Source organism: Hyperoodon ampullatus (genome assembly GCF_949752795.1).
Source record: "Hyperoodon ampullatus genome assembly, chromosome: 9".
Classification (NCBI taxonomy): domain Eukaryota; kingdom Metazoa; phylum Chordata; class Mammalia; order Artiodactyla; family Ziphiidae; genus Hyperoodon; species Hyperoodon ampullatus.
Window position 1 is genome coordinate 32,248,627 of NC_136922.1, and position 24,776 is coordinate 32,273,402.

General features: G+C 47.3%; 1 protein-coding gene across 1 annotated transcript; it reads right to left on the bottom strand.

The window, feature by feature from the left end:
* Window positions 1-413: 413 nt before the first annotated feature.
* TMEM243 (transmembrane protein 243) lies at window positions 414-23,289 on the bottom strand. Its single transcript, XM_079711046.1, has 5 exons — window positions 23,246-23,289; window positions 22,423-22,711; window positions 3,981-4,031; window positions 2,823-2,927; window positions 414-1,504 (listed from the first exon to the last, which is right to left on the bottom strand). Exons 2-5 carry the CDS (start codon window positions 22,498-22,500, stop codon window positions 1,382-1,384), a joined length of 357 nt encoding a protein of 118 aa, XP_079567172.1. The 5' UTR covers window positions 22,501-22,711; window positions 23,246-23,289; the 3' UTR covers window positions 414-1,381.
* Window positions 23,290-24,776: the final 1,487 nt, after the last annotated feature.

Genomic DNA, 24,776 nt, shown 5'->3' on the forward strand with positions numbered 1-24,776 from the left:
TACAGTGCTCAAGCCACATACAGTGTTGCTGCTATGACTTTTTACCTCCTTTAAATATATCATCTGAGGTCTAGTCTTATGACAGTGTAGTTGAGTGGAGCACTGGGGTCTTTCTTAACTGTAGAGATCCTAGTGATTAGTGTTACTTGTCAGCAGGGAATTTCATTCACTTTAGCTAAGAGAAGTTTAAAATCACCAAAGCTTAACTACTGTTTTAAAAGCAGTAATATTCATCTCTAAAGATCGGACATGGCACTCTGTCCAGTCTCAAATAGGCCTGTTTATATTTCAGAGAAGTTACATCAACATGGTCTAGAGCTTACCAGTGACCTTCTCCACAAAGATTATCTTCTAAGTAGTTTGAGACTTGGGGTGTGGTGGTTACTTTTGGTTTACCCATTGCTGGCAGTGGGAGCTGATTTAGGCTGGGCAAAGAGGAAAGCATTAAGAAAGTTAAGAAAATTCACTACAGGCTTGTTTGTTTGTTTTAATATGGATGAGAGTAGGAAGACAAAGTTCATGAGAAGCTAAGAGTTTTCACCCCCTCAGAACCTGCTGTCATCAGTTTACAAAGTTAGCACTTTGAAGTAAAACTAAATGGGAAAGGAAGTAAAGTTGCCTATCCTATGCCATGACCTTTTATTACATGTGTTGCTATATATAAGTTACCCAGGAAATAGTTGAGGAGAGGATCAGCGTTTGCTGTTCACTTAGTGCATTAACTGATGGGGGTTTGATATAACTTCGCCCTCTCAGGCAATTTAAAAAAACAAAATTTGCTTCTGTAACGAAAGGAAACAAATCAAGAGTCATTCCTATACCAGAGAAGGTTAAGCCAAAATGAGCCTCTAGGGCTTTAATGAATATGACCCCTATAGAAAAGTCAAAAAAAACTTGTATAAATTATTTTATTTATTATTGTAATTAGATCTACACAATCAAAGTTGTCTTTTCACCGTCTTGTGTTTTTTGTTAACGTGAAATTGTAGTTATAAGCAAAAGCTGGTTGCCTAGGGAACAATAATTGTATATTCAGTTTAACAGAAATAAAAGAGTATTTGTCTTAAAATGCAAGATTGTTTGTTACATAGCCTTTCGCCATGCAATTCCATTATAAAAAATTTTAATTTCAAAAGTGAAAATGACTTGTGCTGTTTGAGCTTTAAGGGGGAATGTTTAAGTGCAACATCAGCTCCTTAAAGAAAAAGCAAAGTGATCTAGGATATGTCTCCCCTGCAAGAGGGAATTTAGATTTACAATTAACATGAAAATCATGTATCAGACTTATGCAGGAGATTGTTCAGCATACCTTATCCAGTTCTTATTCAAGTCCAAATATATAGCTTTGAAGAGACCTGGTAAGTATTTCTCCTTGGCAGACTCACTTTCCCACATCATGGAAGTACAAATTCGCACATATACATAACATGATGATAGAAAATAAGATATAGTAAATTAGGTTTCTAAATTTCGGTTCTAAGTCTCCTTGTCGATACCAGTAGATCTAAAAGAAGAAGAATTAAATAAAAGTTTAAGTAATAGCACTGGGCTGAATATTAAAAATTTAAAATACAACTAATTCTTTTCCACTGTGACCAATTTCATCCATATATACTTTTTCCCCCTAAATTTTGAGATAATGCAGCCAGAATTTTATTCTTATTCTTTATAATTCAAGTGGTACCAACCGAGTTTCTATGTCCAAGACCATACTTTATTCCTGCATTCTTTCTCAGTTAACTTTGTTCAATGTTTAAACCAAGAGTCCACAGTCATTTGGCGGGTCATCCAAGAACAGATATTTTAAATATATTTGAGTAAAACATACAGCTCTTTTAGGTACTGGAAGGGAGGACAACTTTTTAATTCCTTTAACTTATTCAAACTGCCAACAAAACTAAGGCTTTACACATGCATATATTTGGTTTCAACTAGATCACTGTCAGTCACTTCTGGCTTTTGGCTAGGAGTGAGAGGAGAGCATCTCTGGTAGCTTTTCTCCCAAGGCTCTCAAAGTGGGATGGGCCAATTCTTCCCTCAGGTCATAGGAATATAGCAGAATCAGTGAGTTTGAATCTGGGAAATGTCCTCTGGTTTAATTTTAAGTCAGATAAGCCCATTATTATGATTTAAGCCTTATGTGAGTCAGAACAATTATGTTTAAGAGTTTACTGCTTTGATTCTGCCTCTCCTCAAGGGAAATGAAAACAACAGCCAACTAATGAAATGACTGAACACTTGGCAAATACCCAACTGGGAGTCCACCACCATCTTTCTTTCTTTACCTAAAAGAAAGGCTTCTTTGTAGTAAAATTGACCATTCTTGTGAAAAGGGTACAACTGTAGCTTTAGGTTTCCAAAGAGATTTCGGTGTTAATCACTTTCATTTGGGGAGATAAAGCTCAAAGATGAAAACAGACTAGTTTTGTAATTATTAGAAACAGAGGAGTAATGGCATTTCCCAAAGCCTGTTGGGCTTTGTATGTAGTTCTTGAAGGAAGATGAATTAAATACATCACATCAAATCTTTGGCGACCTAAGTCTTTTTTTTTTTTTTTTTTTTTTTTTTTTTTGCTATCAAGGGAGCAGAGTTTCCTTTTAGGGTTACAAGGTTACAACTTTGGGATTTAGGAGAAAAGTAAACTCAGATTCAAAAAAAACCCTGCAATTTAGCGTTGAGAATTGTGACATGCTTTGGGGGAGAGGGGTGGCATATAATTAGAGACACCCTTTTATACAGATTGTCTCCCAGAGCTGGGAGTTCTGGCCTAGGCACCTTCAGCCCTCAAGGATACTGAATTTAAATTCTAAATAGTACTCACAAGTATGCAGGCAGTAATACTACTCAAAGAGATGCAGACAGCAAAAAATATATTCAGCGGTTTTGGAGGTAGTTGAGGGAAAACAAAAGCACTGATCAGCGTCACCTGTATGAAGAGAAATTATGTCAGGCCTCAGGAGTAATTCCAAGACTTGGTTAGACTGGCATTTAGGCAATGTAATAGTATAAAATGCTCCACATTGTAAAATGATATCTACCACCACGTTTGCCTTCTGGAATGTTAATATTTAATAAAATATTAAAATACCTTCAATTGTGTTATTTCTTTTAGTACTTCTACCTAATCTTCCTAACCTTTTCCTCCTTTATGAAAGGAGACAAACCACCACAGAACAGTAAAACTAGCCAACCTCAAAATAACCTCTTTATCAAAGATTAGATAGCATTTAAACCTCATCCCCAGGATTAACGACTGTACTGAAAAGTTCTAAACTTTTTATTTTGAATACTCCAGCAAAAAAATATAACCAAAACTGTTTTTGCTTAACATGAAAAATTCTAAAAAATAGGTTTCTAATATCCTATAGTTCTCTTTCTACCTTAGATATAACATTTTACCCATTCTTTTTATTAAGAAGTCATGGAAACAAACTTCACTAAAATTCTCTTATATTTAATGAAAATGTGCCAAAGAAATGTCATTCTCAGACTGGGAAATGTAGCTTTGTTTTATTTTATTGTGATAGCACCAAGCTGTAGTATACAGGATGAAAAATTAAAATCTTTTAAAACCAAAGGATAATGAACATGCTTCAAAAACAAAATAAAAGTAAAGGCATTAGCAGAAATGGGGAAGTTGTGGGTTATGTACAGAAGAGAGTTACTGGTAGCCACTGACATAGTACAGATTTACTAGACAAACCCAGAAAACCAAGTTATTTGATTTGTGCTACTTCACCTTCAACCAGGGGGTGAGAGTGAAAATCAATTAGCTACTCCACTTACCAAGTGCAGTTTTGTTTAAGTGTCAACAAAATTGAAAGCATTACTTTAACTATGATTGGACTATTTCACATGTTCATGTACTGGCCCCTTTTTATTTTTTATTTATTTATTTTTTTGGAGAGTTGACTGAACCACAATATTAAGGTTTTCAAAACTTTGGCTAAGAGCCTGGGTGAGACACAAAGATACTTACTAGAATCAACACGGATGTTAAGCTGCCAACAACTAAATTGATGATTCGATCCTGAAAGAGAAAAGAGTTTTTATCCATATGATAAACCCATGGCACTTTAGAAAGATACAGTGCAAGGCATTGTGGTGTTTTAGAATGGAGGAACCAGGATCCTGCCCCTCTGAGCTTCACACAAACAACTGCCAGAAGGGCAGAGTGTACTGAGCCACCAGAGTAGAGAAGGTATTTGGGGAAGATGGACAACTAACTGGAGAAGTTTTCTGGTTTTTATTTGGCTGCACCAGGTCTCTTAGTTGTGGCATACGTAATCTTCGTAATCTTCGTTGCGGCATGTGGGATCTTTTAAATGCGGCATGCGGGCTCTCTTTGTTGCAGCATGTGGGACTAGTTCCCTGACTAGAGATTGAACCTGGGGCCCCCTACATTGGGAGCACGGAGTCTTAACCATGGACCACTAGGGAAGTCCCTGGAGAAGGTTTCTTGAAGGGACAGGACATTTTTACATTAGGGCCTTTTGAAGACTGGGAAGGCCTGGATGGGGAAGGGAGGCTTACAAATAATCCACAAGCTGCTGGGAACAGTATGAGCAGAAGCAAAGGGACAGGAGCCCTGGGATGGCCAGCCGAGAGCCTTGGTGAAAACAATAGGAAACCAGACTTAGATGATGTCAAGTGCCATCATGAGTTTGGACCTATTTGTGATACAGCTTAATCTAAAAGTAAATGCAACGTAGAATCATCTGAAAGAGGAGCCTGGGGTTCTACCCATCGAGATTTCTTGTTATTCCCATCCCTTCCCCAACCAACTCCAAAGAATGGTTTGAAAAACTGATCTAATCCAATCCTGATTTTACAGGTTAAGGTAAACTTAGGTCCAGTGAGTGTTGTTAAATTATTTGCCTAAAATCATACAGCAAGTTAGAAGCGACTTGGAAATAGGATATCTAAATCAGGGTCACTGGTTAGATGGTTTGTTACAGGAACTGAAAAAGTATCAGTAATATATAAATATTAGTAGTATATACTAATATTATATGTATAATGTGTATTAGGTTGATAGAACTTATTTACAGAGCTTACAGAATAAGGTGGTAAGGGTTTAAGACCTGATGAGGAAACACTACATTATGGCAAATGAGAATATCAAGTAATCTTAGTTCTGAAAAGTCAAAGCGGAAGTCTTTAAAGAATCAGTCTTAAAGACTGTTTTGGTAACGTCTGAGCAAAGAACAGCAGGATATGGAATATGAGCAGCCAAAAAACAAAAGCTCAGAGATGGGAAGGCACAGAGCAACTGAACACGCATTTCCAAGTTGTCTGCTTCTAAAGATAAGAATCCAAAGAAAAGCCAGGCAGGCAAAGCTGGGAGGGAAGAGTGAAGCAAAGCCAAGTCTATGTGGTGTCTCTGACCTCACCAGGGATAAACCACACTCCAGACCAAGGCCACTGCAATTCAAAGGTTATACAGGACAAAGGAAGCTGAACTACTCCAGCCACACCCTTACTAAACGTGAAGGCTCAGAACAGGTCTTATCACCACGTCAGCTAGATAAGACAACACAGCAGACACAAGAGTCTGAAAATAGAACCATTTGTTAGGCAAGAGACCCAGGGACAAATCACTGATCACTGTTAACTTATTCCCACACAAGACAAATGTGTATTTAACATAAAGTGTGTTAACAGACAATCCATTTATGAGAACCCCATTGTTTCTGCCTTGTGAAAAAGTTTCAACTCAACTCTTCTGGTCTATTCTACGAAGCCAAGAGTATTTGCTCCCATCTCCTTATGAGCTCCAGGTATTTGCAACAGTCTGTAAAGGTCTGCATACCTCACAAGAGCTCTCACCAATAGAAGGAGGCCAGTGAAGAGGTTCGGGTGGGAGGTAGCCAACATGAATCACTATTCTCCAAATGGTACAGCAAGTTTGCCAACCAGGATCAAAATGGGGAGGGGAGAGGGGTATAATGGTGAACAGATGGTGCCTACGCCAAAAGCTTTTGTATATCTTCCAAAAAATCCTGGGGTGAAATGATACTATGACTATTTTACAGGTGGCCACACAGGCTCGGGGAAATAGCTTGCCCAAAATCTCAATACCAATAAGTGATGGAAACAGGATTCAGTGCAACAGCAGATTCCATTTATACTTCTCAGTGAAACAGCAGCCTAGCATGCTAACTGCTGGTCTAGACAGAGAGACCAAGTTGCAAAGAGCACCCCCATTAGCAAAGTACTACAGTAAAGTGTTTATCTTTCAGGAATGAAGACTTCCTCATAAGTGGTTGTTTTAGATTGTTGAACTTATTCCTGGAAGGCTAACTGGTTTCAATCATTCATGAAACTATATCTAATCTTTAGTGAATACTTCTCTGCTTGCCTTCTAGACAGTCAACTGTCTAGAATCCCAAACCATCTTCATTGAATATCAGGTATTCTATTGTTAGGATACAGTCTCTCTGGGACTCCCAAGATGGGACAAACTATCTAGAAGACGGCAGAACTGTTTCTCACAGGGTCTCCTTTCTCCAAGCCAAGGCCTTGGCTTTAGGCCTTCTGCTGTTGAAGTAACCAGGAATCCAGACCAAAGAAATAGCAGAGTTAACTCTGGAAGACCTCCTACTTCCTTCTAAACTCTTGCTACACAGAGTGGTCTGTGGCCCAGCAGCACCAGCATCACATGAGAGCCTGTAAAAAATGCAGAACCGAGGGCTTCCCTGGTGGCGCAGTGGTTGCGAGTCCGCCTGCCGATGCAGGGGACGTGGGTTCGTGCCCCGGTCTGGGAAGATCCCACATGCCGCGGAGCACCTGGGCCCGTGAGCCATGGCCGCTGAGCCTGCGCGTCCGGAGCCTGTGCTCCGCAACGGGAGAGGCCATAGCAGTGAGAAGCCCGCGTACCGCCAAAAAAAAAAAAAAAAAAAAAAAAATGCAGAACCTTGGGCCTTGCCCCAGATCTACTGAATCAGAATCTACATTTTAACAAGAGCCTCAGATGATCTGTGTGCACGTTTAAATTTGTGAAGCACTGCTCTAAAGTTTAGAGTCTAAGCTGAACCATTCTGAATACTGCTAAGTTCAAATCACAGAGTGGAGACCCCTCTCCAGGCCCAGAGCTGATTCTTCAGGGCTTTAGCAGCTCCCCCTGCTTCCAGTCTCCAAAGGTAAAATAATAGAGAATAATTAAATCGCCCATTAATTAGCATTTCAAAGGGCAGTGTTGGAGCTAATATGCTCCAAGTCAGAACCAGAGTTATCTCCCTATCAGAAGCTAGTTTCTATTAACTCAGTTACTCTATGTCTCACAAAAACTAGCTGTCTGCTCCCCAGTTTTATTATTGCCCTATTTCCATCTAACAAAACCATTCTCCCTACCAGAGCTTTACACTTTGTACTGCTGCTTATTTTCACTCCCCAAGGAAGTCCAGCAGGACCAGAATCAGCCTTAATCTTTTTTTTTTTTTTTTTTTTTTTTTTGCTGTACGCGGGCCTCTCACTGTTGTGGTCTCTCCCGTTGCGGAGCACAGGCTCTGGATGCGCAGGCTCAACGGCCATGGCTCACGGGCCCAGCCGCTCCACGTCACGTGGGATCTTCCCAGACCGGGGCACGAACCCGTGTCCCCTGCATCGGCAGGCGGACTCTCAACCACTGCACCACCAGGGAAGCAGCCTTAATCTTTACCCGCAGAGATGACAGGACAGGGAATTCCTTGTCTTCCCACAGACATCGACTCAGCAACAGGCTGAAAGACACTCTTACCTCATGTACATGGACTTATATATGTGAGCACTTGAACATAACAACATACATATACAAACATATACAGTTTCAAGAGGGACTCAGCATATATTACCTCTTAAGGCATTTATTTATTCACTTAAACATTATCTCAATTATCTCAATAAAGCTGAAAAAAAATTATCTACTATATCCCAGATGCAAATACAACCGCAAATAAAACCATCTCTACCCTCCAGAAGTTCACACAACGCAGAGAGCAAGTGGGCACGAAGGAAAAAGGAGAGGTATCTTGGGCGATCAGGGAGAGACGATCAGAGAAAGTCAAACCTGGAGGAGGAGGACTAGCAGGTGAGCAAGGAGGAAAGAAAAGGGACCTCAGAATGAAGCGACTCCACAAAGACCCCGGGTAGAAAAAACTTCAAGAAGCTGCAAGGATAACCAGTGGGAAGCGGCCACATGGCACAGGGAGATCAGCTCAGTGCTTTGTGACCACCTAGAGGGGTAGGATAGGGAGTGTGGGAGGGAGACGCAAGAGGGACGGGATATGGGGATATATGTATATGTATAGCTGATTCACTTTGTTATAAAGCAGAAACTAACACACCATTGTAAAGCAATTATACTCCATAAAGATGTTAAAAAAAAAAAAAAACCTGCGAGGGAAAGGGCTGGGATGCGATGCACAGGTGGAGAGCGCAGCCTGAGCCCAAAAGAGGCACGTCTTTGTCTCCCTTGGAAATGGGGAAGGAGAAAAAGATGGTTGTGCCTACAATGTGTGTGTACCTGGGATGAGAGAAGGTTAACTCTGTGAATCAGTAAGGAATACGTTACCTCCATTTACCAATGAGTAACTAGGTTCAGTCAGACTGATTCGCCCAAGGTCACACAGCCAGATAATGGCAAAAGTCTCCTATTCAATGCTCTTTGCAAAATGCAAGCCTAGGGCCTCCCTGGTGGTGCAGTGGTTGAGAGTCCGCCTGCCGATGCAGGGGACACGGGTTCGTGCCCCAGTCCGGGAGGATCCCACATGCCACGGAGCGGCTGGGCCCGTGAGCCATGGCTGCTGAGCCTGCGCGTCCGGAGCCTGTGCTCCGCAACGGGAGAGGCCACAACGGTGAGAGGCCCGCGTACCACAGAAAAAAAAAACAAAAAACGCAAGCCTAGTGAGCACTTCAAAAGGTCTAAGAATCCTTAGACTAATACATATGGGCCCTGAAATGAGAGTTAAGAGACCAAGGTTCTCATCTCACTGACTAGCTAGGTGACTTCAAAAGGATCCCTTAACCCATCTGGATCTATCAAATGAGAGGACTGGGCTGATATCTGGTCCTTTCCAGTTTTAACAATTTATGGTTCTGGATCATCAGCTTCAGGCTGCACCTGGGCCAGAGCAGAAGACCTATTCCCCAGCAATCAAAAGGCACAGGAGCCCCCCCAGATCGCTTGGTCAGTCATTAACCAGCATCCTGATACAAAACAAATCTCCAAATTCATTTCAAATGCTCTGGTGGTAATGGTGGTTCTGGGAACATCCCAAATAACCAAAAGCTGGCATTTGTCCTCAGCAACTAGGAAAAATCCTGGCTCTGGACAGCTTGGAACACTAACAAGTAAAATCACGCTTCCATTTCCACAGTAATTTGTTTTGCCTGCTTCCAAAATGGATCTAAAGCTTGGGCTATCACAGCAAAACCCTAACCCATTCAAGCAACAGTAAAAAGAGCATGGCAGGGCTTCCCTGGTGGTGCAGTGGTTGAGAGTCCGCCTGCCGATGCAGGGGACACGGGTTCGTGCCTCGGTCCGGGAAGATCCCACATGCCGCAGAGTGGCTAGGCCCGTGAGCCATAGCTGCTGAGCACGTCCGGAGCCTGTGCTCCGCAACGGGAGAGGCCACAACAGTGAGAGGCCCGTGTACCGCAAAAAAAAAAAAAAAAAAGCATGGCAAAATTCCTAAAGGTATCTGGGGACTAGAAAGAAGGAGTAAAAGGATTTACAAGGAAAAGTCTGAGTAAAGAAAACTTTTCTAAGTTCAAATGTTAGTACTAAGATTCCTGGCAGCCAAGAAGGAAGTACAATGGGTTTCAAAGCTCTCACTAATGACAGTAAGCACACTGCATCATTAGAAAAGACAAACTTCTCCTGGATGTAAGAAGAGTTTGTTTCACGGGTCTATACAAATTCTGGGAGGCAGAAAGTGCAGCTACTTCATACATAATTGCTTCTTATATTGACACGTAAAAATAGCGGAAGGCATAATGTCCTCAAAAGAGTGAGATGCAGGCTGAGAAGTGGGACGGCTGAAATGCCACACACCCAGTTTAACTGCTCATCCTTCAGAGCGCAGCTCAAACATCGCTTCCACTGTAAACCCTTTCTGGACAGCTTCCTTGGGTACTTCTCAGGACGGGAGATGCCCCTGCCTCAGGGCCCCTGGGTCACATGGCCCAGACTTTACACTTACGGATTCATTGGCTGTCTCCTCCATTAGGACTGGCAGTTAATTAACCATGGGGGGAAGGCAGCCGGGAGCCTGGCACACTGCCTGCCGGTGCTCTGTGAATGATGCTTAAATAACAGAACCATAAATGCAAGTGACTGACGGCATTTTCCTTAGAGCGCCTCTTACCAGGAGAGGCTACTCAGCACTCATCCGGGGCCTGACTTGTCAGAAATCTCAGCTTCTGGTCAGAAGACAGCTTGGCCTCACTGGTCCAGGACAGACACGCAACACCACCGCAGAAGCCACAGCCTGGCCCTGCAGCCCAAGAGGTCAAGCTCTCACCAGCCACGGAGGCCCGAGCCCTCACGGTGCCTCCCGGGCCAGTGACCCCATGGTAATACCAGGAGTAGACCATGGGCACCTCCAGGTCGGGGTTTCCCGAACCTGAGGACAGAAGCCCAGCCACTCATTTCCTGCCACAGCAGCAAGCACTGGTTTCAGAGGCACAACAGCAACTCCCGCCCAGGAGCCGGTCCTTCCGCAGTGCTGCTCAGCACTCCCAGGGAGAAGCCATGCAAAACAGAAAGCTCCTTGCGGGAAGGGAAAACCCTGCATGGACAACACCACGAGAACATTCCCTTACACGCCCTGGAGGGAGGAGGGGGGGTGGCGGGGGAAGACTGAGAATTCCAGTTTTGTGTTACTTCCACCTTCCTCTGCGACTCCATCATAGTCCTCAGACAACATCACAGGCAGCCCTACAGACCCCATCCCTCCCCAAGTGCACTCCGAGTCAATCTTCACCCTCCGCACCTTCTTCTCCGTCAGCCACCCCACCACCGCTTGAAACCCGTCCCGTGTGAGCAAAGTACTTCCTGGACCACACAGAGTTCTCCCGCGCCCTGGACTTCCCCTGCTGCCTCTGCCTCTCAACTTTCTCCCCAACAGAGCCTGTGCCACCCACATACTCATCCCAGGGTCACTGGGCCAGGAAGGAGTTGGGGCGGGGCGGGGGGGCAAGGCATTTCCTGCTCCCCAGGCTGGAATGAGATGGCAGTTTCAATAATATCCTCTGCTATGGTCTGAAAGTTTGTGTCCCTCCAAAACCGGTAGTTGAAATCCTAATGGCTAATGTTGACAGCAGCAGGAGGTGGGGCCTTTGGGAGGTACGTAGGTCATGAGGGTGGAGCCATCACAAGTGGGATTAGTGCCCTTATAAGAGAGGATCCAGAGAGCTCCCTAACCCTTCCACCAGGTGAGGACACAAACAGAAGTCTACAACCCGGAAGAAGGCCCTCATCCAACCATGCTGGCATTCTGAGCTGGGACTTCTAGAACTGAAAGAAAGAAATGTTTGTTGTTTGTAAGTCACACAGTCTGTGTGGTATTCTGTTACAGCAGCCCAGACAGACAAAAACATCCTCTATTTTTAAGATGTATGTCCCTGGCAGTCTCATGCCAACTTCTTCCCTTCCTCTTCTCAGCAAGCTCAATTATTTCAGCACCCGTTTTGCCAAATCCCTCTCCTCCAACCATCTCCTCCACTGCCCCTGAGCCTGGTCTTCCCCAGCATCCACTGACTAGATCATTCCCAATCTGTCACCAAAGACATAACCTGACCGTGGAGTCGGCAGTTTCAGCAATGCCCAGAGCCTCTCTGGTAGATGTGTTCATCTGCTCTTAATGCTTTGAAAACCCAGTCCCGAGTCACTCCCAAACCCTCAGCCACTTCCAGGCTCTGGTGCTAAGCCTTGCTGTGAAGCCTTTCAACTATCCTACCTGTTAACTGCCAGTTTACTGGTCTGTCTCCTCCTCCACACTGTAAGGCCTGGGAGGCTGAGGGCCATGTCCTCCTTGTTCACTGCTGGGTTCTGGGCCACTGCCCATGGCTGAAACCCAGCCCAATGATGCACTCTCTAAGCTGTGTACCCCACAGAGCCTGCGTCCACCCAGAGGCAGGAGCACCTCTGTCTCACTCAGACAAAGCCAAGCCACGCGGCTGTGGGAGCTGCCACTACCCAGAGTGGAGAGACTCTTCTTCTGAATCTACAAAGGTGGCACTGTACCAGTGGGTGGGGGGACACCAGTCATTTCCTTCTGCCAACCCTCTAAATATTCCCAGCATATGTGAGATATTCAAATATTAGCTGAAAAAACAAACTAACTGTTACTACAAATTCATGTATTCAGCTGGGCCTTCACTGTATTTTCATGGCCTTTTATTTTGAGTTGACTTTCGCAGTCGCTCTCCAGGAAGTGGTTTGAAGCTCCACCTCCACTCAGGTTCCCAGTCTCACTCTTGAAGCCTGTCCGACAGCAGACATCTTTACAAAAAAAAAAAAAAAAAAGATGCTGAGAAAAAGAAGAACTCCCCCCGCCCCCCCATTTCCACTCCTTCTAGCCTGAAGAGGACCAGAGGGCAGCCTGTTCCTCTGCCAATCCTGCACCCATTCCCTGGCCTTATTAGTTATCTCTGTCCTCACATCTATGCTGAATCTCTCCCCCATGGAGTCCATCTCTGGCCCCAAAATCTCAACCCCTCCAACATCAGAACAGCCTTCCCTCCATCCTGCTTCCCACCTTGATGTTTGGCATCCATTCTCCACCCTTTTTACATGCTTAGTGTGAGGAAGTTAGGAACGAAATAAAACAGGGTAAATGAAGGGTGACCAGCGTGGAGCTGGGGGCTATTTTTTTTTCTTTGTTTTTGTGGTATGCGGGCCTCTCACTGCTGTGGCCTCTCCCGTTGTGGAGCACAGGCTCTGGACGCGCAGGCTCGGCGGCCGTGGCTCACGGGCCCAGCCGCTCCGCGGCATGTGGGATTTTCCCGGACCGGGGCACGAACCCGTGTTCCCTGCATCAGCAGGCAGACTCTCAACCACTGCGCCACCAGGGAAGCCCTGGGGGCTATTTTTAAAAAGGAGGTCAAGGAATCCTCCTGTTTGAGCGGGGACCTTTTAAAGAAAAAGGAACGAGACATGCAAGGATCTAGGAGAAGTGTACTGCAAACAAGGCAGTGCAGCAAGTGCAAAGGCCCTGAGGCAGGAGTGAGCTCAGAAACTGGAAGACAAAGTAGGCTAGGATGACTGAAGCTTAGTAAGGAAAAGAAAGGGGAGAACAAGGATTTGTGTAGTGCCTTTGTATTCTCCTTGTAGTACATATATGCTCCATGAGAAAAGATGCCCTCTCCAGCACATGGCACATGTCCCAGGATGCAGTACATCCTTGTGTGTGTACACACACAATTAAGCATTGAATCAAAGCACACATACATGCACACTCAACAACCAACAGCCTCCAGAAGACAACTGTACTTAGCACAGCACTCAAGGCTCCTCCCCGGGCCCAGGCTTTCCTCTGACCATCCCTCCCAAGTTCTAGAGTCTGCTTGCAATGGAACACTCACAGTTCCCTCCCCCTTCCCGGCACTTTCCTGCTCCCACCTCTTCAACACAGTTGGACCTCCTGCTTGGGATTCCCGGTCACCTCCTCCTGTCAAATCTTACTCCTGATTCTGGGTCTAAAAATCGAAAGCAGTCTGACCTGATGTCCCCAGTAGAATTATCCCCTTCCTCCACGTTCCCTGGCACTTTGCTCCTCCTTTCATTAAAGGGCTCGACCCCATGTTCATCTTCCTTGCGCACAAGATCTTCAGGTCCCTGAAGACAGTGATTATCTTCTCTTGCGAGGGAAAGAGAAGAAAGGCAATCCAATCAGCATGTATTAAACATACAAGGGGGGGACTTCCCTGGTGGCACAATGGTTAAGAATTCGCCTGCCAATTCAGGGGACACGGGTTCGAGCCCTGCTCCGGGAAGATCCCACATGCCGCGGAGCAACTAGGCCCGTGAGCCACAACTACTCAGCCCACGTGCCACAACTACTGAAGCCCGCGCGCCTAGAGCCCGTTCTCCGCAGCAAGAGAAGCCACCACAGTGAGAGGCCCGTGCACCGCAACGAAGAGTAGCCCCCGCCTGCCGCAACTAGAGAAAGCCCGCACGCAGCAACGAAGACCCGACGCAGCCAAAAGAGAAAGAAAGAAAGAAATTTATTAAAAAAAAAAAAAAAAAAAAAAAGATTTTCCTTTTCTTCTTCCAAGTCCCAGGGGAAAACGTCTTGTCAGGAAAGCTCTGGAAATGGCCCAGCCAGCAGCCTAAGGGGCAGCTGTCTTGGGACGGACACAGTGAGAGGACGTGACACATGGGAGGAGGTTTGGGCCCCTCGGAAGCAAGAAACCTCAGGCCTTGCCAGTGGGTGTCCTCGGTTCCCCCAGAGCTGCATGGCCCTGACCATGCAGGAGCTTCCCCCCACGCCGTGGCCGGAGGCAGCCCTGGAGACAGTGTCCCCGGGGGTGAAGCGAGGAGACAGCTGACTCTGCGAAATGGCGAGCCCAGGTCACGGGGCTGCTGTCCCGCGGCTTCGCAGAGAACCCTGGGAGTAGCGGCACGTGAGGAAAGCTTATGAGACTCACACACACCCATCCTCGCCCACTCTCATGCTCTGCGCTCTCAAATGCACCAGGGCCTCCACGGCTGCCTGTAGCTCTGAACACCGACCTTTCCCTTGGGTCCCTCCAGAGAAGGTACATGTATGGACACTTTGAAACATTTCCCTTATTTCACAGATTCACGTTTGGAAGCATCTTTCAGTTGTTAATATTTCTGTCATACCCATCCTGCCAGATTCTCCTCCCCACAGGAGGAGAATACTTGAAATATATTATTCACAGTTAGGCATACTTGAAATAGATTATTTCCATTGAAGCATCACTTAGGGAAATGAGATCACAGTAAAAACACAAAACAAACCTACTCCACATGTTTAAGGACCAAAATGATCCCTAGAGTTGGTAGCACAGCAAGTGCCGGATCTTTATGTGCTCCAACCTGCAGAACCAGGAGGCCTAGAGCAAGGGCTAGGACGTCAGGAGCCTGACAGAACTGATTTACATTTATTCTCCCGCCACATGCCTGCTTGTGGCCTTGGGGAAGTCACTTAACTCTGAAGCCAAAGTTTCCATATTTGTACAAATAAATCCATATTTGTACAATGGTTGAACACGCAGGGTTGCTGTTAGGAATCGGAGATAATACACGTAAAGCCCTAGAACAGACTGCCATTTAGCAGAGTCAGTAAACAGCTGCTCAAGTTAGTATTATTTCTACCTCATCTATTGGGGCATCTTACCAACAAGATTAGGTCCTCAGAGATGAGTGGGACTTGACCCTGGCCCCCATTTCTAGGGCAGCCCAATTTCAAACGCATTCCATCATCCCCATAGGGACACTCAAGTTTGTCAACCCACGTTGTCCTTATGGCAGTCCAGAAAATATGGTCATTATACCTACACATGAACTATGGACTGACCCCAAGAAAAAGAAATGACTCCATTTAGTAGACCCAGTCTATTACCACAGAGCTGCAGAAACCTTGTCTACAGAGGGAAAAACTCAGCAGACCACCAGCTTCTGAGAGACCAGACCTCAGTCTAAGTTTTTTACACAGTACTGTGTTATGTTTATGGCCTCTTTGCTGAAGCTCAGCAAGGAGAGGAGAGAGTGATGCCCTTAACTGCACAAGAGCGTGAAGCACCCCTTCCTGTTTTGGTACCCAGCGCTCCAGGTTTCTGAACACGAGCCCCCGCCTTCTACTGATGGTTTAGGATGTCCCAAGAAAGCAGATTACTTTTTAGTGATGCTAGATGCTCACTTCACTTAAAATTTAATATAACTAAGAATATAACAAAAAAGAAGCAGACTCACAAACTAGTGGTTACCAGTGGGGAGAGGGAAGCGGGGAGGGGCGAGATAAGGGCAGGGGATGAAGAGGTACAAACTTTTAGGTATAAAATAAGCTACAAGGATATACTGTACAACATGCGGAATATAGCAAATATTTTATAATGACTAGACATGGACTGTAACCTTTAAAAATTGTAAGTCTCTTTATTGTACACCTGTAACCTACATAATACTGCACATCAAGTATACTTCAATTAAAAAAAAAAGTTAATATATATAAAATCCAGAACTAGGTAAGGCACTGTGCCAAGTGCTAGAAAGGCTGGAGAAATAAGGCAACTGGCTCCTACCCTCAAGGAGCTTAGACTCTGGCCAGGGAGGCAAGATCTATACAAATCCCTCACAGCACAAGGAGTAAATACCCGGAGACGTCTCTGACCACCAGGCTCATAGGAGGGAAGCATGGATGCAGGCTGGGTTGTGAGGGAGGTTCGAAGGTGGGAAATTAGACTGGGCAGGATTCAGATATGTGGGGAAGAGAGGGTGCTACAGCAAGAAGAAGAGCATTTGCCAAGAGCAGGGAGGCAGCTCAAGGAAAGGGATCCATGGAGAGGTGCCAGTCTGGACTGGGCATCCACAGAGCAACGGTGAAGACCAGGGATGTCAGCCTCCCTATGTGCCAGCATCCTCTGAAGAGCCTTCTCAAAATACAAATGCCTGAGTGCAACCCCGAGATCCCCAGTCCTCTGGTCTAGGGGTGGGGGAGGAAAAGACTTATTAGAACAGGAAAGAAGAAAGTCCTGGTATCTATCATCCTGAACCGTTTCTCCAGCACAAGAAATGGCAACTAAAAGTGGTTTGGCCGCCTGGATGAGAGGCAAGGGGACAACAGATCCGATCCCCTGGGCAACTAGCTCTGCTTTGAGGGAGACAGGTGTTGTGCTCAGAGAATCACCCAGAAGCTGTGTCAAGAGGCTGGAAGCCCGCACCCCTCGGAGGACAGCCTTTGGGGCTCTGAGCAGGGGGAGGGGCGGCAGGCAGACACAACAATCCTAACCACAGCTTTGTTCCTAATTAAGCAACAACCCTCACCTCCAACCCAAAAAAGGCAAGAAGTAGCATTCTCATCTTACACTACTATTTGCAGAAGCCAAAGGCTCCAATTCTGAATGGTCTGAATTCGACTACAGGTCATCAAATGACCTTGATTTTCACTGTTTTTGTTTATTTGTGCTTTTTTTTTTTGCAGGGAGGGGAGGAAAGGATCAGGAAAGTGCTTTAGAACATGGAACTTTCGCCTTTGGAACCAAAGATCTGAGCCTAGGGACCCACTAACTTGCTCCCTACACGGAGGGTCCCCCTATATCATCTGACTCCAGTGTATGCGCCTTCCTCCAATGTCACTCACTTTTCTTACACCACATCCAAGTAGGAATAAAGGGACAAGAACGGTCACCACCCTTCTCGGAGGATGAATCACTTATTATTAGTGAAAATCAACAGAAGAGGCTGGTCCGGGAACCGGCTTACACTACATTCCAAGGAATGAAGTATTCCCTCTCACCCATTCGCAGTAGCTGTTGGATACTGGTTTGCCCTCTTCCCCAAAGAGAACCATCCTCCCTCTCCCAGCTAGGTTCACCAATCCACTGGCTGAAACTGATTTCGGATGATTCCACAGCCAGCCAGCGAATCAAGAAATCAAGATCGACTCACAAGCCCTGAGGATAACTTAAAGCCTTTCCATTACCCAGACAGAAAGATGGCCCAAAGGAAATTTTAAAGGCAGCCGTGGACAAGAGAGGGGGGAATACCTCCAGGTTACAGTTCATACTAGGAAGGGAGGAGCAGGGGATAGATTCCTAGAGTGACATTTCCCAAAGCGGGTTCTGTGGACACTCAGCTCAGACCTGCTGAGGCTTCACTTGCTTTAGAACTGCACTACCCAACACGGGAGTACCAGCTGTATGTGGTCACTGAGCACCTGAAGCAGCTAGTCCAAACTGAGATGGGCTGCAAGTGAAAATACACGCTGCACTTCAAAGGCTTAGTGTGAAAAAAAGGCTGGAAAAATATCTCCACTTTTCATATTGAGTACATATTGAAATGATAGTATTTTAGATGTATGGAATTAAATAAAGCATATTATTAAAATTAACTGCATCTCTTTATACTTTGTAAATATATGGCTACTAGGACATTTAAAATCACACACATGGCTCATCTTGTATTTCTACTGGGCAGCGCTCCTTCAGAAAGTGTCAAGCAACAGCACGTGCTCAGAAACTGCAGATACATTGTATTATCGTGGCATTTGTGCCACATTTGTTTTCCCCCTGAAAGAGATGTATTACATCCCAGAACTGGGGATGGAATAAAAACAGACGAAAAAAGCTACTGGATATTCTGACGAGGATTGATGCGACAGCCCACCTAGCAATATGTAATTCCAAAGGTATCAAGGAATGAATATCTTTCCTTTTCTTGCCTATTATCCCTTAGATGTTTATGCAACAACAGAAAACTGTTTTGCTTTACCTTTCGCTCCAAGGCTGTATCTGTAAAGTTATTCCTAAACATCACGCTAAAGACTGAATAAATCTGGAGCTTGGTATCCTTCAGGGACTGCCCACGAGGGTGCTGCTCCAGGCCCACTGGGCTGTGTATTTCTATAGCAGATGCTAGTATCTTTCACTCACTCCATGACTTTGGGCAAACCACTTCACCTACTTCCTCTGGAAGAGCCAAGCATGTGAACATCCACAGTGCCTTCTGGAGCGTGTGACCCAGACTGTGTAAGTCACCTCACCATTTACTATCCTAGTCAACTCATGAAACATCGCCAGAGGAGAACCAGTTGTGTGACTAAACACGTGGCCTGCTTTGTAGTTCAGCTTCCCTGCTTGTGAAACAGCAGTAACAACACCCATCTCACAGAGGCACTGGGTGATCAAACTAGGGAACGCTGAATGCAGAGCATGCTGCCTGGCACTGAGGAAACACAACTTCCCTCCAGACTCTGCTCCGTGCACTTCAGTCATCTTGGCCATAGAGGGAGAGGCTGGACCTAAAGCTCTGGTCCTTTCTAGGCTTAAAATTAAGAGGCTATCTCTGGTCAGTTGTTAAAAGGCAAATAAGATTACTAAAAGCTCAGAAGACCTGTCAGAATAGGACAGGAAGTGGGCTTTCCCCTTTCTGGATTCTCTTCCTCAGAGGCGGAAGCACGCTGGGAGCACACACATGCAGGGGCCAGTGGAGGGTTTCCCAGGGTCCCGGGGAAGCCTCCCTGCTCTGGCAGTGACAGTCCTCCAGTGGAATGGCTCCACTGTTAACGTGTCCTATCCTTTCACTATTGAGGTCCCATCCCTGTGCGCTGCCCACTCAGGTCCTCAAAATCATTTGCTGTCACTGAAGACAGATGCCTCGGGCTTCCCCGGTGGCACAGTGGTTAAGAATCCACGTGGCAATTCAGAGGACACAGGTTCGAGCCCTGGTCCGGGAAGATCCCACATGCCGTGGAGCAACTAAGCCTGTGCGCCACAACTACTGAGCCTGAGCTCTAGAGCCCATGAGCCACAACTACTGAAGCCCGCGTGCCTAGAACCCGTGATCCTCAACAAGAGAAGCCACAGCAACGAGAAGCCCACGCACCACAACAAAGAGTAGCCCCACTCTCCGCAACTAGAGAACGCCCGTGCACAACAATGAAGACCCAACGCGGCCAAAAATAAATAAATAAAAATAAATTAAAAAAAAAATAAAGACAGGGCTTCCCTGGTGGCGCAGTGGTTGAGAGTCCGCCTGCCGATGCAGGGGAGATGGGTTCGTGCCCCGGTCTGGGAAGATCCCACATGCCGCGGAGCGGCTGGGCCCGTGAGCCATGGCCGCTGGGCCTGTGTGTCCGGAGCCTGTGCTCCGCAACGGGAGAGGCCACAACAGTGAGAAGCCCACATACCGCAAAAAAAAAAATAAAATAAAAAAAAAATAAAGACAGACGGCTCTCCTTCCTCAGATAAGGCATCTCAATTTATACAAAACATGATGCTTCTTCCTATCCTCAGACCAGAAGTCTCTCTCCTTTCTCCATTCTGTACAATTTCTGCATGTCCAATCATTCTGTCGGCCCCACAGAGGAAACTCAAGGAAGCAATTCTGAGAGATCTGGAAATACATATTATTCTTATTTTTTTTCCTTCTGAGTAGCTGATTCTACTGTTATGACGCCTAAAATTGCCTAAGTAATGCTAGAGGTGTACGCTCTTGGATTAAATAAATCTGCAATAAACAGATACATTTGGAATAGTCAATTTCTTGGATGGGTTTCAAATGGATCATAGGCGACAGGGAAACTTACAGTCACTGACTACTTAGGCCCAAGTGAGTCAGAAACATCAATATTTCTAAGTGTCTCTATAAATCAACAAGTCCCTTATGGAGTCATCTACCTCAGTATTCAGGGGTCAAAGGAGGTCAGAGGTCTGCATCACCCAGAACCCCAACCTGTGCACCAAGGTATGTAGAGGAGACACTGAACTTCTTGGCTCTCAGGACAGTTGGGCAGCCAGAGGCCCTGCGTCCGACCCCTTCAAGCAGCTAGCTGCCTCCATTCTCTAGGCCCCAAATCCTCTCCTAATCAAACCCCAATTTAGGGGCATCCATATCTGAAAGCCGAAGGCTGCCAGACACTCTGAATGTAGAATCCATCCTCTAAGATCTTCCCCAAGCTTCCCAAACAAAGTGACCACTTTCTCCCCTGGACCCCAACACGCCCCCTCTACGCCCTCTCATAGCACAGATCAAACCACATCACGTTTGTTCACATATTTCCCCCATCTACCTGGGTTCCTTGGACGCCCCAGGGCCTATCACATAATGCTCAATAATGTTAGCTGACGGGAATTCCCTGGAGGTCCAGTGGTTAGGACTTGGCGCTTTCACTGCTGAGGGCCCAGGTTCAATCCCTGGTGGGGAACTAAGATCCCACAAGCCGTGCGGCCAAAAAAAATTAAATTAAATTTTTAAAAAATAATAAAATGTTAGGGACTTCCCTGGTGGTGCAGTGGTTAAGAATCTGTGTGCCAATGCAGGGGACACGGGTTCGATCCCTGGTCCAGGAAGATCTCACATGTCGCGGAGCAACGGAGCCCGTGAGCCACAACTACTGAGCCTGCGCTCTAGAGCCTGCGAGCCACAACCACTGAGCCCGCGTGCTGCAACTACTGAAGTCTGCGTGCCTAGAGCCCAAGCTCCGCAACAAGAGAAGCCACCACAAGGAGAAGCCCGCGTGCCACAATGAAAAGTAGCCCCCACTCGTCACAACTAGAGAAAGCCCGCGCGCAGCAACGAAGACCCAGCACAGCCAAAAATAAATAAAATAAAATAAATTCTAAAAAATAAGTAAATAAAAAATGTTAGCAGAAACAGGAGTATCTACTGGACCAGAGCCCTGCTTCTCAAAACCAGGTGTCTGTGGGCTGGGAATATGCAAAGTCACAGGATAAACAAGGAGCAACTTCCTAGACATAAAGCTTAAAACATTCTCTTATAAAGTCCCTTTGAGAAGAGAAATCAAAATCCACATGGAGTTAAAAAAAAAGAAAGTAGTAGTCTCCTGGCAGGCTGGCAGCTTCCAAATTTAGGGTCATGCCTGTCGGGTGTACAAGTTCCCTATCCTTTCTGCTAAAGAGGTCCCTGACGAAGCTGAGAAACCCAAGAAGCTCTGGACTCCATATGCGCCCTACTTTCTGAGAGGCTGAAAGTACTTTGTCAGGGGTCAAAGATCACCAATGCCACTTTCTAGGTGAAAACAAAACCAAACAAAACAGGCTAATCTTGCCCAAACGACTCAGAAAGTTAATGCTGGGGACAGGAAAAGAGCTCTCTTCAATTACTGGCCCAGGACATCACATGATTAAGCATGTAAGAAGACATTATATTTTTTAAAAGCCTAAAATAATGTACTACTAGCTTGTTTGGGCCTGAGACACTTTGATCACTTCCTGGAATGGAGTCCCATCAAAGAAACCCTCATTTCACGCCTCTCCTCTTTTTCTCTGCTCGGCTGCCTCAGCAGTAAACTCTTAAGGGCTCTAGATAAACAGGAAACAGAAGCACCTCTCTTGGGCTCTTATGGAAGCCTCAGGTGCACACCTGAAGCCTCTTGAAGGTCAGCACTCCAGCTGGACCAGCGGATGTGCAAACACCATGACCACCTGGCCTTGGGGAAGAGGGCTTCCGCACTCCCGTTTCGGACCCCCAGCAGCCCAGAACTTTCTGAACTTTTCTCCACTCCCAGCCTTCAAGGCTCTTGGCCAACCCTGTCCCAAAGAGGAAGCCAAGGAAAGCGCAAGTATCTTGAGAGGGATGAAGCGGGGTTGAAGGCACTTTCTTGCTACAAGGGCCTTCAGGGGCCGCAGAAGGACCCAGCAGGGCTCCGGGTCGGGAGGGGGCGGGGAAGGGGAGGGTGCGGACAGACACACAAACACAAGCACCCAGGCCCCGAGTCCCGGGCCGCATTCACCTTGGCCGACGTCTCTCCGAACAGAGGTCTGTTGTCGAGCCCACTGGTGCCGTAGGTCCTGGTGGAAAAGTCCTCCATTTTAGGGTTTCTTCACTGTCCCGAAGCCACTCAAAGCCGAGCCAGCACTGCCTCCCGAAGTCCCGGGTCTACGACTCGCGGCGCCGCCGGTCACCGAGCGCTCATAGCCGAAGCCCAGGGGGGCCGGAGTCCCGGCGGCGGGGGTGGACGCTCAGACCCACGGGACGTGGCCGCTCCGCCCGAGCCCCGCTCCCCTCCTCATCTTGAACAGCTGCCGCAGGAAGTGAAAAGAAACAAACACAGCGTGGCCGCCCCGCCCGGCGGCTCCCGCTTCCCCAAATCTCAGCGTCCGGGCCCCAGGCTCGCGCCGCAGCTCACGGAGCAAATCGGCTTCCCGGGAGCTCCCCGCTTCCCCGCCCTCGCCACTCCTCTCCGTGACACGGTCATTTCTCATGCTTTCTAAACGTTCTGGTGATCCCTTCACTATCAGAGGCGGGGGAAAGTTTTCCTGGAAGAAGGCATTACCAGCCCTCTGCACCGCTCCACCCCTCTCGCCCCAGTGGCCAGCGGCCGCGTAAGTGAAGCTGCCTGAGCAGAGCTGAGCGCTCCGCGCGCTCCTCCCGCAGCGCTCTGGGATCAGGTCGCGGCGGCGTCGAGCGACTCGGATCCCCGCTCAGGTGTTGCCTGTACCAGAGGGCCGGCGCGCCTCCCGCAACTCCCCTGGAGCTCTCGGGGCAGGAGGAGGGGATCCCGCCTCGGCCCGGCACGGGCCCTCCCGGAAGCGCCCCGCGCCCGCAGGCCAAACCTCGGCGTCCCCAGCCGCCCGCTCGCTGGGGAGTCCTGGTCGCACTACGGAGCACGGGTCCCGGTCCACGCCGACGCCGGGAGGCAGAGCAGAGACTCCGGGGGCGTCGCGGAGCGAAACACCTTCCCGGCTGGCAGAGAGCGGGCGCGCGGGCCGGGCGGTGCGCGGCGGTTCCCCGCGGTTCCCCGGGCCGCTCCCCCGGCCGGGACCCGCGACCACCGTGGCAAACCGACTCGGCCCGCCCAGGCCACGTCACGGCCGAGGCCGCCAATCCCGCGTGCCAAGGCGCCGCATTGGCTGCGGAGCTTTATTTCTAGAGGTGCCAGTTTATTCCCTGCTGGGCGGCAGATCTCCTTCGCTTGTTTCTCAGCCTCTTAGTAATTAGCTCCTGCGCGACCCACGTGGGCTGAGCACATTTCGGAAGATAAACTTGCAGTGGGCTGAAACTTCTTAAAAACAACCAGCCTGCTTTAACCACCCCAGTCTTTGCACCACTAGCACGGAAAGGGGGTCGTTGATAAATATGGTTTAGGGTTGTTTGTATGTTCGTCCTGTGATAGGAAACCTATGTCCTGGACAGTGACGGTCGGGAGGTAATACGTGCTTAGGTATGTCTTGGACTTGTCCACTCATCCTGCTGCTGATGATGCTAATTAAGCATATATATGCAGCCACAGAGAACCAACCCGTCGTTATGTCAGCCTTTTCGGGTTTGAGAACGTGGAAAACCGGAGGTGGACAGGCCCCCTAGGCAACATAGCGTCACTCTACATTTGGGATCATTTATAAGTATTAGAAAACAAATGCAACCACGCTAGGTGCCCTGGACACTACGGCTCCTACACTGAAAAAAGCTGTGACTACATTTGTTTGCAAGGAGAGCCCGTGTTGCAACACTGTAGACCTGTGACACTTAGAATCCAAGCAAAGATTCCACGTGGTCCCTCTAGAGTTTGGGACAAAGGATTAGGACAAGGGATGGACTAAGAGCCACAGAGCTACAGATGTGAAATTTGCAACACTGAGTAGAATTGGGCATGGTGCCTATCTGGTCTACCAGTTATATATTTTATAAATGATCTTCTCTCTTTTTTTTTTTTTTTTTTCTGGTACGCGGGCCTCTCACTGTTGTGGTCTCTCCTGTTGCGGAGCACAGGCTCCGGACGCGCAGGCTCAGCGGCCATGGCTCACGGGCCCAGCCGCTCCGCGGCATGTGGGATCTTCCCGGACCGGGGCACAAACCCGTGTCCCCTGCATCGGCAGGCGGACCCTCAACCACTGCGCCACCAGGGAAGCCCTGATCTTCTCTTTGTTCAGGACTTTTTGTTCTAAGAGGAATGCTACACAATCTTGCACCCAGTTCTATTAGAAGTTTGACCCAATAAATAATTTTAAGTCACTCACATGCTACCACATTCATTCAACAAATACTTCCGAGAGGGCTTCCCTGGTGGCGCAGTGGTTGAGAGTCCGCCTGCCGATGCAGGGGACACAGGTTCGTGCCCCGGTCCGGGAGGATCCCACATGCCGC